This window comes from Centrocercus urophasianus, unplaced genomic scaffold (assembly GCF_019232065.1).
Source record: "Centrocercus urophasianus isolate 14NV4802_14NV808 unplaced genomic scaffold, USGS_Curo_1.0 seq_24, whole genome shotgun sequence".
Taxonomy (NCBI): Eukaryota; Metazoa; Chordata; class Aves; order Galliformes; family Phasianidae; genus Centrocercus; species Centrocercus urophasianus.
The window spans coordinates 11,136,914-11,148,331 of record NW_024884800.1 but is presented as its reverse complement, the minus strand read 5'-3'; the positions used below and the strand labels follow the sequence as shown (position 1 = coordinate 11,148,331).

Here is an 11,418-nt window from a genome sequence, read left to right as displayed (position 1 = left end):
ACTTCACCCTCAGGCTCCTTTGCTATTGCTTGTTGCTCTATGCTGGCTGGTAGCATGACTTCTTTAGCTCAGAGATTCATTTACCAGCTGGGAGCACCTGGGAGCTTGCAGTGTTCCCTGAGAAAGCGAATGTCTCACAGGGTGTAAGACCTTAACACACAGAATGACATAAAATAATCCTGGAGGCAAAGAGGCAGGGAAAGGAGGCTGCTGCAGCTTCTTGCCATGACTTCTCTAGGAACATTTTTACTTTATTCTTAGCAGTATGTCACCCCAGTCTGAGCTCCAAGCTCAATAATGTGCTTGAATTTAGCAGATGAACACAGTTTTCCCTACCAAAGGGAAAGGTAAGTTGTTATATACTCCAGATATTTCAAGCAAGTCTGTGTGGTTTATGTTTCCCAACCTTCAGGTCAAAGTACACCTTTGCAAGTAGCAGTGCTTAGAGTTCCTGTTTCAAGCACTTTTTTTTTTTTTAATTGTCTTCCCCTTTCTCCTGTGACGTGTCTCCTCGCACTGCTCAGCTCCAGGCAGCAGGAAAAAGACAGTCATAAATCCAGCACCGGCTCACCCAGCTCTGCTTCTCCTTCAGGTACGCATCCTCTTTTTGCAGCCTGGTTCCCTTGTGTTTGCTGAGGGGCCAACAAGCTTGTAGCTCATGAGGGACAGGAAGGTCTTGGGGAAGTTTGCTGCAGCTGGGACAAAAGAGCTCACGCAGCTGAGGAGCACCCAGGAGAACGTGCTGGGAGGAAAGGGCTTTGTGGAGGCTCAGAGTCCAGGCAGATTGGAGGTGAAGTTGTCAACGACTAAACGCCATCTGTGACAAGAAGTAGAATGAGTTCCTCTGACTGCAGGGGTGAGATGTCCTGGTAAAGCTGTGACTGGTTTCACACTGTCAGCCAGGCTTTGTCAGCCATTTCCCATGTACAGACAGGCAATGCCAGATGATATGAACTCAGCATACAAGAAAAAGCCAAGTCCCATTGCCAATCAAGGCTGCTAAACTCCCTGTGTCTGGATGCTGCATCTCCATGAACCTCAGGTATCAGATTCACGCACTGCTTGCTGCTGGAAGGAGTTTGAAGGCAAAAAACAAGGCAAAAAGGGGTCAACGTTGTGGCTTATTTTCCCAATTTGTGCTTCTTTGTGCTGCCTTCATGTTAACAGGTTTATCTGCCATCAATTTATTTCCCTGAGAGGCAGCAGGAGATTTGGGATTCCCTTGCACAGTGGTGTAGATGGGGAATGTAGGGAGGGTCTCAGAAAAGTGAACTGTCATTTGTGTCAGGATTTGGGGCTTTTTGAGAGAGAGAAATAAATGTAGGTAAGTCGTTAGTGATTTAAAGGCAACTTGACTCCATTTGCTATTGTCACAACTCTCCTAGTTTCCACAGCTTGGTTTTCTACACATAAAATCAATCAAAACTGAAAGAAAATGAAAATTTCTCATCCCTCAAATACCTAATCAAGCTGTCAGAGCTAAATCTATTTATTTTCCATGGTGGCAAAGACATTCCCAGTCTCTGGGATGGAAGTTTCATACGCATGGTCCATTCCTAGTGCACACAGGGTTCTTGGGGAGTTCAGCCATAAATGAAGTGATCAAGTTAGTTCTCCAGATGTGACGCCAGCCAGGGGATCTGACATATCCAACCAGAGCTATGGAGGGGTCTGAGCCCCTTCTAGAGTGGAGAATTTATTGCTTCTGTACTTGTGCCACCTGCAGGCCAGAAGAAAACCCATTTGTGCTCCATTCGTGGTTCAGTTCACAGCTGCCTGGATCATTTCCCTAAGCAGCTGGATGTTCCTAACCTTCATTTTCTGTGGTTTTGCACTCTGTTCCCAGTTCTGAGATGATGTCCTGGAAGGAGAAGAGTATGAATCCACCCCCGTGTTTCATCCAGCGCCTGGACCACCTTGTGTTGACTGTTAAGAGTATTGAGGACACTGCTGCCTTTTATTCCAAAGTCCTGGGCATGGAGGTGGTGACTTTCAAGGTAACAGGGGCCAAGCAAGTCTTGGGTCTCTAGGACTTGGAGTTGCAGTCCTGGACTGGTGCCTGGTTCTAACGGGGGATCTGGGTCATTTCCATAGTGTGGGGATGGTAGAACCAGCACAAGATGCAGGCCATTAAATCCTGAGTTTCAGTAGGGTCAAGCTGAGTCAAAGAAAGATTCAAACCACACTGCAGAAGGAGCCAAAGTGACCCCCCTCCCCAAAGAAAAGGAGGAATTGTTATTGAAAAACAATATCTAAGACTGAAGAAGACCACTCAAGCTCACAAAGCTTCTTTGGACTCACAGAATGGTTGGGTTGGAAGGGAAATTTAAGCCCAGCCAGTTCCAACCTTCTGCCATGGGCTGGCTTCCCCCATCCAGCTCAGGCTGCCCCTGGCCTTGAGCACCTCCAGGGATGGGGTATCCACAATTTCTTTGGGCACCCTGTCTCAGTGCCTCACCACCCTCTAAGTATAGAATTTCTTCCTAACATCTAACCTAAATTTCCCTTCTTTTAATTTAAAGCCATTTCCCATTGTCTTATCATTATTATACTGTGCAAAAAGTTAGTCCCCTCTTGCTTCTAAGCTCCCTTTAAGTACTGGAAGGCCGCAGTGAGGTCTCCCTGGAGCCTTCTCCAGGCTAAACAAGTGCAGCTCCCTCAGCCTGTCTTCATAGGAGAAGTGCTCTAGAACTTTGATCATCTTCATGAGCCTTCTCCTTAACCTCTCCAACAGCTCTGAATCCTTCATGTGCTGGGGATCCACTGGCAAACTTAAGACAGGATAGCTAACATTTTCAGAACAACACCAATGCATCTCTTGCCTAATCATAGGGCAACTTGACATGTTTTGACCATATCCATTGCACCTCATTAACTCCAAAACCTATTTAATTGTCTCCTACTCCATCAGGCCTCTTAAAATCAGTTCCATTTACATTCCAGGACTGCAGTGAGCAATGATTTATTTTTCAGGCGGCACAAATAGCAACTCACTGCCTTGCATTTCCATACAGCTTGGCACTCAGTTGCTATGTAAGCTTGCAGAAATCTTGACCATCTGCAAAGAAAAGAGGCGCTCAAACCTCAGTGTCTTCTGACTGCCTCAATTTTGTTCACTCTGCTGCTCTCAAAATGTGCATTATTATTATTATTATTATTATTATTATTATTATTACTACTACTACTATCCTGCCTGTCTGACAGGCAGGATTCCCAAAACTGAGCACTTGTACCATCAGATCTTGGAAGTAGTTACATGTGGCCAGGGGACTTTGTCGGGTCACTGCATCTGGAGGGATGTTTTGGAGCCTTGCAGCAGTCACTTCTTGCCTTGAGTTGCCACAGCAAGGGCCCAAAGTTATCAGCATTACAACCAAGTTCCCAGAACTTTCAAGACTACACAGCTGAGGGGATGCTAAAAGCTTCCAATCCAGGAAGTCTCATTGGAGATTTATTCTTTTACTCGGGGACAGGGAAATCGCAAAGCTTTACGTTTTGGAAACCAGAAGTTTAACCTGCATGAAGTTGGGAAGGAGTTTGAACCCAAAGCTCGATGCCCAGTCCCTGGCTCTGCAGATATCTGCCTTATCACAGAGGCATCCCTGGACAATCTCCTGGGTCATCTGAAGGTAAGGAAGGCTCAGAGTAACACAAATCCTTGTAAAACTAGGAGGCACTAAGCTGCAGCCTCACAAGTGACACTTTTAAGGACTGTGCTTTGGAGAATGTCAGAATTTTCTCATACAACAATTCATATTTGCAAGACTGGAATCTTTTAAGATTCCCTTGAGCATTAAAACCCTGCTCTTATTTTTCCTCCCAGGCTTGTGGAGTGATAATTGAAGAAGGACCTGTGGCCAGGACTGGTGCTGTGGGTCCAATAACATCTGTATACTTCCGAGACCCTGATGAGAATCTGATTGAAGTTTCTAGGTACATCACAGATAAGAGTGAAGCCAGTGGAGGGGAGCCCTAACCACGACCCATTCTCTGCCTGTGTTGCAGTAGGAAGTCTGATGCAAATGTCAGCATTAACTTTGTAAACTGAGAACGAGGCTCAAATCCCAGCTAGAGACATAGAACTGCATCAGAGCTTTCCCAAAGCAAGATTAGCTCTGGCTTGACGAGATCTTACCTCTGGATATGAATCATAGAATCACAGAATCATAGAATACTTGGAGTTGGAAGGGACCTCTGAAGGCCATCTAGTCCAACTCCGCAGCAATGAACAGGTACACCACAGCTAGATTACATTGCCCAGGGCCTTACCCAGCCTCACTCTGAAAGTTTCTAGGCATGGGGCATCAACTGTATCACTAGGCAACCTGTTCTAATGCCTCACCACCCTCACTGAAAAATCTTTTTTTCTTATATTTAACCTAAATATACCCTCCTACTTTTATAAATCAACATCGGTTGAGATTTCACGTCTTTGTTAGAAGGTGTGTCCTGCTGAAACATACTGCCTATCTAGGAACTGGGGACTGGGCTCCAGTGTCTGACATACAAATTGTTCACAAGACTGAAGATGTGTGTCATACTCAACTCTGCATTAATACTTAAAAAGTGACAGAGTTTGTTAATCTGGGATGGGAGAAATCAGCAGTGAGGTGGCTGCATGGAGAGGAGGATGTGTAACGCTAGATATCTCATTGCTGACTTCTCCCATCCCACATGAACAGAATCCTATCACTTTTCAAGTGCCTGCAAAAATCTAGCTGAGGGAGAAAGAGGGTGCTGAGGGGACAGTGGTATCAGGCAAAGAAATTCTAAATTGGCTCCACTTTCAGCCTAGCCTGGTTGTCTAAGACCGTCACTATGTAAGTTTCCTTCTTTCTTTAATTCCTTCAATTATTGAAAAGCATAAAAGAACAAAGAGGGGTTACTTGGGGTTTTTCAAGGAGAGCAGTTCCTCAGATGGCCACACTGCGGTAGTAACGTTATCTTCAAGGAAACAGTGCTGGAAGACAGAGTGAGCCTTTTCTGATCTCTACAGGCAAAATCACCTCTAAAATAGAAATAATCCGCGAATTGAGCTTTAAAAAGAAAAAACAAAAAACTTTCTGATGGTATATCCTGTGAAGTCCATGGTGGAAAAAAACCCAAATCTTAATAAATGCAGTGCTTCCCATTACCCAAAACTTGTGTCAGTGGCAGTGGCAGGAGAGAAGGCAGCCTGCAGTTCGGATCAAACCACCTGTGGGAATGAATGATAGGCTTTCCCATGGGATATGGAAACTCACCCTTTGCTTTGCTCGTGGAGAGCAAAAGGGGACCCTGGGGATGGGGACAGCTGGGAACCGGGCCCTCGGTCTGGGAGCCCCGGGGCCGCGGCCGCTCTCCAGGGTGCTGATGACTGCCAGGAAGACTCACCATAGTATCTACAGACCAATTCCTCTCAGATGGAAGACTGATGACAATCAATGATCTCTGCTTCAACTTCAGCTCATCCCCTCCTAGCCTCTGCTAGCCTCTGTTGCTTTCCCCTTTTATTTGAAAGCCATTCTATTGTATATGTTTGAATTAAAACTGAAAGACTACATAATGCGGCATTAGATTTTTGTGCAATAATAATAATAAAAAGAATTCACTTCATTTCTTTATTTAGAAAGATTCAGAGTAACTATGCTAGACAGTATGAGAGGATTACATTATGAGTGGATTACATCAGTTGGGCAAATATTTTCTTCTGACTTGGAAGTTCTTTGCAGAGTCCACTACTAGCAAGCTAAAAATGAAACAGCCCACATTGCTTCTTGCCTGTCTAGTCCCATCTCAGTCCTCTCAGCAGAAGACAACCCTGAATTTCCCAGCAGGTTCTGTATCTACATCATGATCATACTGGAAACGAGTCCTTTGGATCAGCAGTCAGTATTTGTTTGATGAGCATAGGAATATTGCATAGTTCTCCATCTTGCTGCTCAAAAAGAACTAAATGTAATAATTCTTTCAGTGAATGGTTACTCAGGAGTACAAGTTATAGATTTTACCACAGCTAGAAAGATGATTTAGGGGTTTCCTCTTTATGTTTTCTCCCCTGTCAGGGAAGAGAAATAGGAAATTCCCAATGTGAATCATAGCATGTTTGTACCCAAGTGACAATCCAGAGTGGTCCATCTCTTCACTGACTACAAAGATGACCTCTGGAAAGCTAGCTCTGATGGCTGCCTGGGTGATCTGTCCAAACCCAGGAGGGATGATGTGCCACAGCACTATGATCACCTTGCAGAAGGTGTAGGATGTAAATGTAGGACTGATGTAGGATTCCTCAATTGGCCGCCTTTCATTCAGATAAGACATAGAGGCTTTAAGAGTCACTTAACCATTCCTTCTACATAGAGAAGTGACAACAACTTCCTAAATACTGGACATATTGGAAGGTTTTGCTGGAAAAAAAAATCCTTCTCTGCTTGAGAGTTTTGCAGGCAGGGCTTTTTACAGTAACTCTGATAGATTTTTCATTTATCCAGTACAACTATCTAATCATGATCCAAAAAGTGCTCAGAGGAGCATTAAGGAAAGCACACGTTTTGCAGCTGAGTGTCCTCCTCTTCTCTTCCCAGACTCAGCAGTTAGGCATTCTATACAGAAAAAACCTTGAACACAACTTTAAAAATATCTGGACTCTCCTTTGTAGGGAACCAGCTTCAAGATAATACCCCAGGATTTTCATAGATCCATGGGAGGTTTGGCATCTGTAGTCAGCTTTCAGCTACTCAGAAACAACTGAGTCAAATTTAATCTGTGTACTAATTACACAGACACACTTTTTGCCTCATGGACTTCTGTGATACTAACGCATCTACTTTGACTTTAAGGGATAAGAACTTTCCTATCACTGGAAAAGAATAGTAAAGCACCAACAAAGAAAGGAATCAGTTTCTTTGAGATAAATCCCTTGTCAAAAACGCATTCTTTCACAGGCTATAGGCCAGATGGGAGCTATCTGACAGGTTCTCCAGATTGTCCACCATAGTAATGATGGTTTCTACCTTTTCTTCTGGAAGCACGTGAGAGGCATTGGATCGAAACTTCTTCAGGAGTGATTCCCTGCTGAGAGGCTTCCTCCAGTGCCCATAAAAAGTGTCACATTTGCCTGTCAGGACATCTCCACTCTTCAGGAGCACTGCCACCTCTCCGTACATTTTGTCAAAGTTAGCCACATTATCTTCAGGGTGTTCCACTACCACTTTGTGGAGCAGTTCCCTCAGCTCCTGCCGGTGGATGCTGCTCTCTGTGAAGGAGCTGAGGCCCACTTCTCCATCCAGCAGGGCTGTACAGGCATTGAACTGGAAGGAGTGTCTGGCCTCGTGTTCTGAGTTGGGGAAAGGCCTATTGATGTACTTTGACACTGGGATCTTCAGCACAATGGTACGGATCAAAGAGGGAGAGAAGGACCCTGCATAGTTGATGAAGAGGTTCCGAACGGACAAGGCAGCATCCACCACCCAGTGCATCCCCAGGTGGGCTGGGAATCGCTTGAAAGCAATATCCTGTTTCTCCAAGAGGAACTCATGATGCTCACTTGGTGTCAACAGTGGTCTGGGTTGATAGATGCTGTAAAAAGCACTGAATCCAGAGCAACCAGAGATATCATCCAGAATGAAAGGGTTAGCTTCCATTCCTCGGGCAGCCAGCAGTGCTGCTTCAAAGCCCAGGCGGGTGGCATTCCCAATATGCAATGGCTTGGCTTGTGTGGCAGCATTTGCCATGGGTGCTCCTGCGAGTGAAGCAGCGATGCCCAAGGCATGGGTACACTGGGTCATGCTGAGAGACAGCAGCTTTGCAGTGGCTGCAGCACTGCCCATAGTACCGACTACTGAAGGAGGGTGGAACCTAAAGGGAAAATTGCAGGTATAAGCATGGAAGTGTCAATGGAAATCAACCAGTGGAAATCTCTCATGGATCTGTGGTGGAAAGGTTCTCATGACTCAATATTTAGCCATATGCAGACTAAGCATCTGCTTGAAACTTCACTGGAGAAAGAAGAGTAAGATTACCATCTCCAGAAAGCTTTTTTTTGTTCTCTCTAAGAGGTGGCATGACTTGTGCCCATATTGCTAAATTTTCACCCAAAATTTCACCCTTCCACACAAATATAGTGTCCTTATGCCACACTCCCGATGGCACCATGTCCTGGTTGATGTTCTCCCTGGGACCACACCAGAATCTCAATTGTCTTGGTGGTTATTTTGGGGCAAAGATCATTGAAGGTCACCAAATGAACATGAGATAAGTGGTGCCTTGTTAGCCCTGGCAGAATTGGCCTCTGTCTCTCAGCAGACCTTTATCCTCATCTTGAGTTCAGACAGTCTTAGAGTGGCATTTAAAACCATGAGCAAGCCCATGAACAGACACACCAACCCTCTTCTCATGCTCACTCTCTGTGGCCATGTTGAGTCTTTGGGGAAATATGGTTGACCTCTGCTTTTGTTTGTGACCTGGACATTTCCCCAGAGGGCTTGGTACAGTAGCACTGAGCCCATAAAGCTGCATGAGCTACCACAGGGAGATAAGTCGCATGCTTATGCTTGTTTTTGTTCCTGAAATTACTACACCATGCTCTAGCTCTTACCATTCACACCAGTCTACTAGGTGAACAAAAAGATTTACCTTTTGGGAATATTGTGAGCCTCGGTGGAGAAATGCATGAGCCTTCCTTGCACTTCCAGGCCCACATTAAATGCCAGCAGGAAATCCAGGCCATTGGGTTTGGAGTTTGGAGGTAGCATCTGAGAAGCTGCCAGCAGAGCTGGAAGAACAGCCCCTGATGGGTGAGTAGCAGGGTGCCAGGTATCATCAAAGTCCATGGAGTGAGTCTGTCAGGCAAACGTAGATAAGAACATGATAGTGGGATGGGTGAGAGCTGAAGGGATCCTTGCTAATATCTCTGAGGCTACAGCAACTTCCACCTCTAATGCAGAGATCCCTATGGTTGCTGGTTATTCCCCTCTAAAAACAGTTCGCAAGACTACAGAGCCAACCATGACTTCTTGGCTTCCATTGTCCCTCCAAAGCACCTAGATGTCTTCCTGTAATACTAATTACTGTTTTGAAGGCACTGCAAAGCAGCATTTCTCCTGGAAAAGCCTGCCTTACCGCAACGCCATTAGTGAACGCAGCCAGAGTCGGGGACAGCTTCACACCAGGCTTGCCATAGACATTGCTCACAGCAACTGAAGAGTACAGCTCCTGTGAAAAGGAGATTCAGATTAGATCTTGAGTGAAGAAGGGATTGTATGATGCCCTTCTGCAAGGCAAAGTCCTACAGTATCCATGAGATAAGGTCATGGCTGTGCTGACGGGGTCGCAGTGGGGGCCACACAAATACACAGTAATATGAAGCTGCTCCTACCAGGCAGTACTTCAGAGCAATATCAAACACATGGGTTGTGCTGCCCACAAGGCCAACACCAATGCTGTCAAGGATCATCCTCTTGCTTCTGTGACGGACGATCTTGGACAGGTGCTCAGGTCGGACTGCGTGGATGAAGGAGGCAAAGCTGCTGGTCACAGTCTCCTCCGGAGCACTCCTGGCCACCACTGCAGCACCAAAAGAGAGGAGGGGGTTAAAAGTCTATGGAACATGTAATGACAGCTCGCAGCTCTTCACCCTTTGGTCTGACTCAAATTAATGAAGAGGAAAGACAGGTGGAGAGTGCAGGATGTGGCCAGAATATCCCTTGGGTCACATAGCTGGAACTTCATCCCAATTATGTGCTATAGCTTCCATTATTTTTGCCAAGCAGCATTAGACCCCAAACTTGGATTTTTCAATAAGCTTGGTCCTGTGAAGAGTGAGGAGTCTGGACTCAGCCAGCAAGCAAAGTTCTTAAGCCCTATGGACTGAAAAGGATGCTAGTGCTTAAGAAGAAAAATTCCTTTATATATCCTTTCATTATTCGGCTCAAAATATCAGAGGATTTATAGCCTCTGTTTCAGAAGGGCATTAAACCAGAAGATCACCTGAGATTGGTATTCAAGGGGAAGTTTATCTCCATCTCTGAAAATACCTTTGCTGTTAGGTAGGAAGGAACACATTCAGCTTCCCATGGAAAAGTTAGTGTCTGTATTTATGACCTGTAAGGTAGATATGGGCAGGTAGCACTGACTATTGGCACCTTTATATTGGAAGTCACCATTTCCAGATCTTTGAAGGTGTTACAATTCTATGGAAAATATCCAATTTGGAACCATTTTTATTTCAGTGACAAATTGCTTTGTTTTGATGAATTTATAGAGTTACAGTTATTATGATCCACTATAATTTATAATATCATTATGAGAGGCTCACATGAGAGTAGGAAAACTATAAAATTCACTATAGCTAGTATTTGCATGATTTCAACTCCGTATATGTATTTATAAATGTGCGTGCTGGTACATAGATGCATGTATACAAATAAAAGACAAATGAAACCAAATGAAACCAATACATGAAGAAGTCAAGGTGAGTAAATCAAGAAAATAAAAACACTTTCTTTCAACACCTTGGAGGAAACATCATCAAAATCAACAAGTACACATGACACCATATTTTTTAAACAGAAATTTTCCCAATTAGACAAAATGACCATTCCCTAATTTCACTAGGATGCATTCATTCTTAAATGTCATGACTACTGACTCACAGTTTGCTTGCAATGGTGTTTGGACTCACCTAGAGCCGGGGAGTCTGAAATCCACTTGTAAACACAGCTGAGAATGTCATCATTGCTGTGACTCACAGAAAAAAAATCACCCCTTGCAGCAGCTCTGCAGAATGGATCACTATAGGAATCTGTACCACTCAGCAGTTTGAAAACCCTTCTGCAGACCAAATCAGTGCCCTCCCTGTGGGCATCTCCCTTACACTGCAAATGGGAGCACCAACGCCCTTGGGGAGGGGGAAACTCTGAACTCCAATTGGATTGGAGAGGCTGGAGGAAAATATGCCGGAATTGCGCTGCACCCATGAAATGTTGTTTTACTGTAATCAATTACTCTTTGTCACTGTGGCGGTGATATTTGTTAACCCTTCAATTAAAGACACTTAATGACAGCAGTGTTTTCATCCTGCTATGGCAGCCCTACTACAGAACTGAATTAAAAAAATGAGACTGTTCTAACAAAACTCGCTAAGAGCAAATGGATTTGCATGGATTATTATTTCTGTTGTTTCAAGTGTTTGAAGTGCCACAAATTGCATTTATTTCATTAAGAACTCATTCAAATTGAAGTTAATAAGCAACATTTATAACAGACCAAGGGCTGCACCGCCCAGCCATGCTCGATTTGTCTGAAGAGGGAAGCTGTATGCAGCTGTGAGACAGGGAAAGTAATCAGAGAATCTCTTCAAGTAACGCTAAGAGCAAGGTCAGATGTGAAAAAGATGTAAGGGAAAACACAGGAGTTAGGAATCTATGCAATGACAGCTGC

At 44.5% G+C, this 11,418-nt stretch overlaps 2 protein-coding genes across 2 annotated transcripts; one reads left to right on the top strand and one right to left on the bottom strand.

The window, feature by feature from the left end:
* The first annotated feature begins 471 nt into the window (after positions 1 to 471).
* Positions 472 to 5,595, top strand: GLOD5 (glyoxalase domain containing 5). The gene is made up of 4 exons (XM_042825105.1): positions 472 to 592; positions 1,847 to 1,997; positions 3,474 to 3,629; positions 3,824 to 5,595. The coding sequence occupies exons 2-4, from the start codon at positions 1,854 to 1,856 to the stop codon at positions 3,974 to 3,976; spliced, it is 453 nt and encodes a 150-aa protein (XP_042681039.1). The 5' UTR covers positions 472 to 592; positions 1,847 to 1,853; the 3' UTR covers positions 3,977 to 5,595.
* Positions 5,596 to 6,687: 1,092 nt separating this feature from the next.
* Positions 6,688 to 10,955, bottom strand: LOC122163687 (cis-aconitate decarboxylase-like). Its single transcript, XM_042825102.1, has 5 exons — positions 10,661 to 10,955; positions 9,356 to 9,543; positions 9,100 to 9,192; positions 8,614 to 8,819; positions 6,688 to 7,836 (listed from the first exon to the last, which is right to left on the bottom strand). Exons 1-5 carry the CDS (start codon positions 10,953 to 10,955, stop codon positions 6,918 to 6,920), a joined length of 1,701 nt encoding a protein of 566 aa, XP_042681036.1. The 3' UTR covers positions 6,688 to 6,917.
* Positions 10,956 to 11,418: the final 463 nt, after the last annotated feature.

What these genes read in the sequence shown, in the direction of transcription:
- GLOD5 (XM_042825105.1), top strand. Translation starts at nt 1,854, where the DNA reads ATGATGTCCTGGAAGGAGAAGAGTATGAATCCACCCCCGTGTTTCATC. An exon ending in TGGAGGTGGTGACTTTCAAG is followed by an intron (nt 1,998 to 3,473) that starts GTAACAGGGGCC and finishes ACTCGGGGACAG; the next exon opens with GGAAATCGCAAAGCTTTACG. An exon ending in ATCTCCTGGGTCATCTGAAG is followed by an intron (nt 3,630 to 3,823) that starts GTAAGGAAGGCT and finishes TTTTCCTCCCAG; the next exon opens with GCTTGTGGAGTGATAATTGA.
- LOC122163687 (XM_042825102.1), bottom strand. Translation starts at nt 10,955, where the DNA reads ATGGGTGCAGCGCAATTCCGGCATATTTTCCTCCAGCCTCTCCAATCC. An exon ending in CGTTCACTAATGGCGTTGCG is followed by an intron (nt 8,820 to 9,099) that starts GTAAGGCAGGCT and finishes TTTGCCTGACAG; the next exon opens with ACTCACTCCATGGACTTTGA. An exon ending in GCTCACAATATTCCCAAAAG is followed by an intron (nt 7,837 to 8,613) that starts GTAAATCTTTTT and finishes TTTTCCCTTTAG; the next exon opens with GTTCCACCCTCCTTCAGTAG.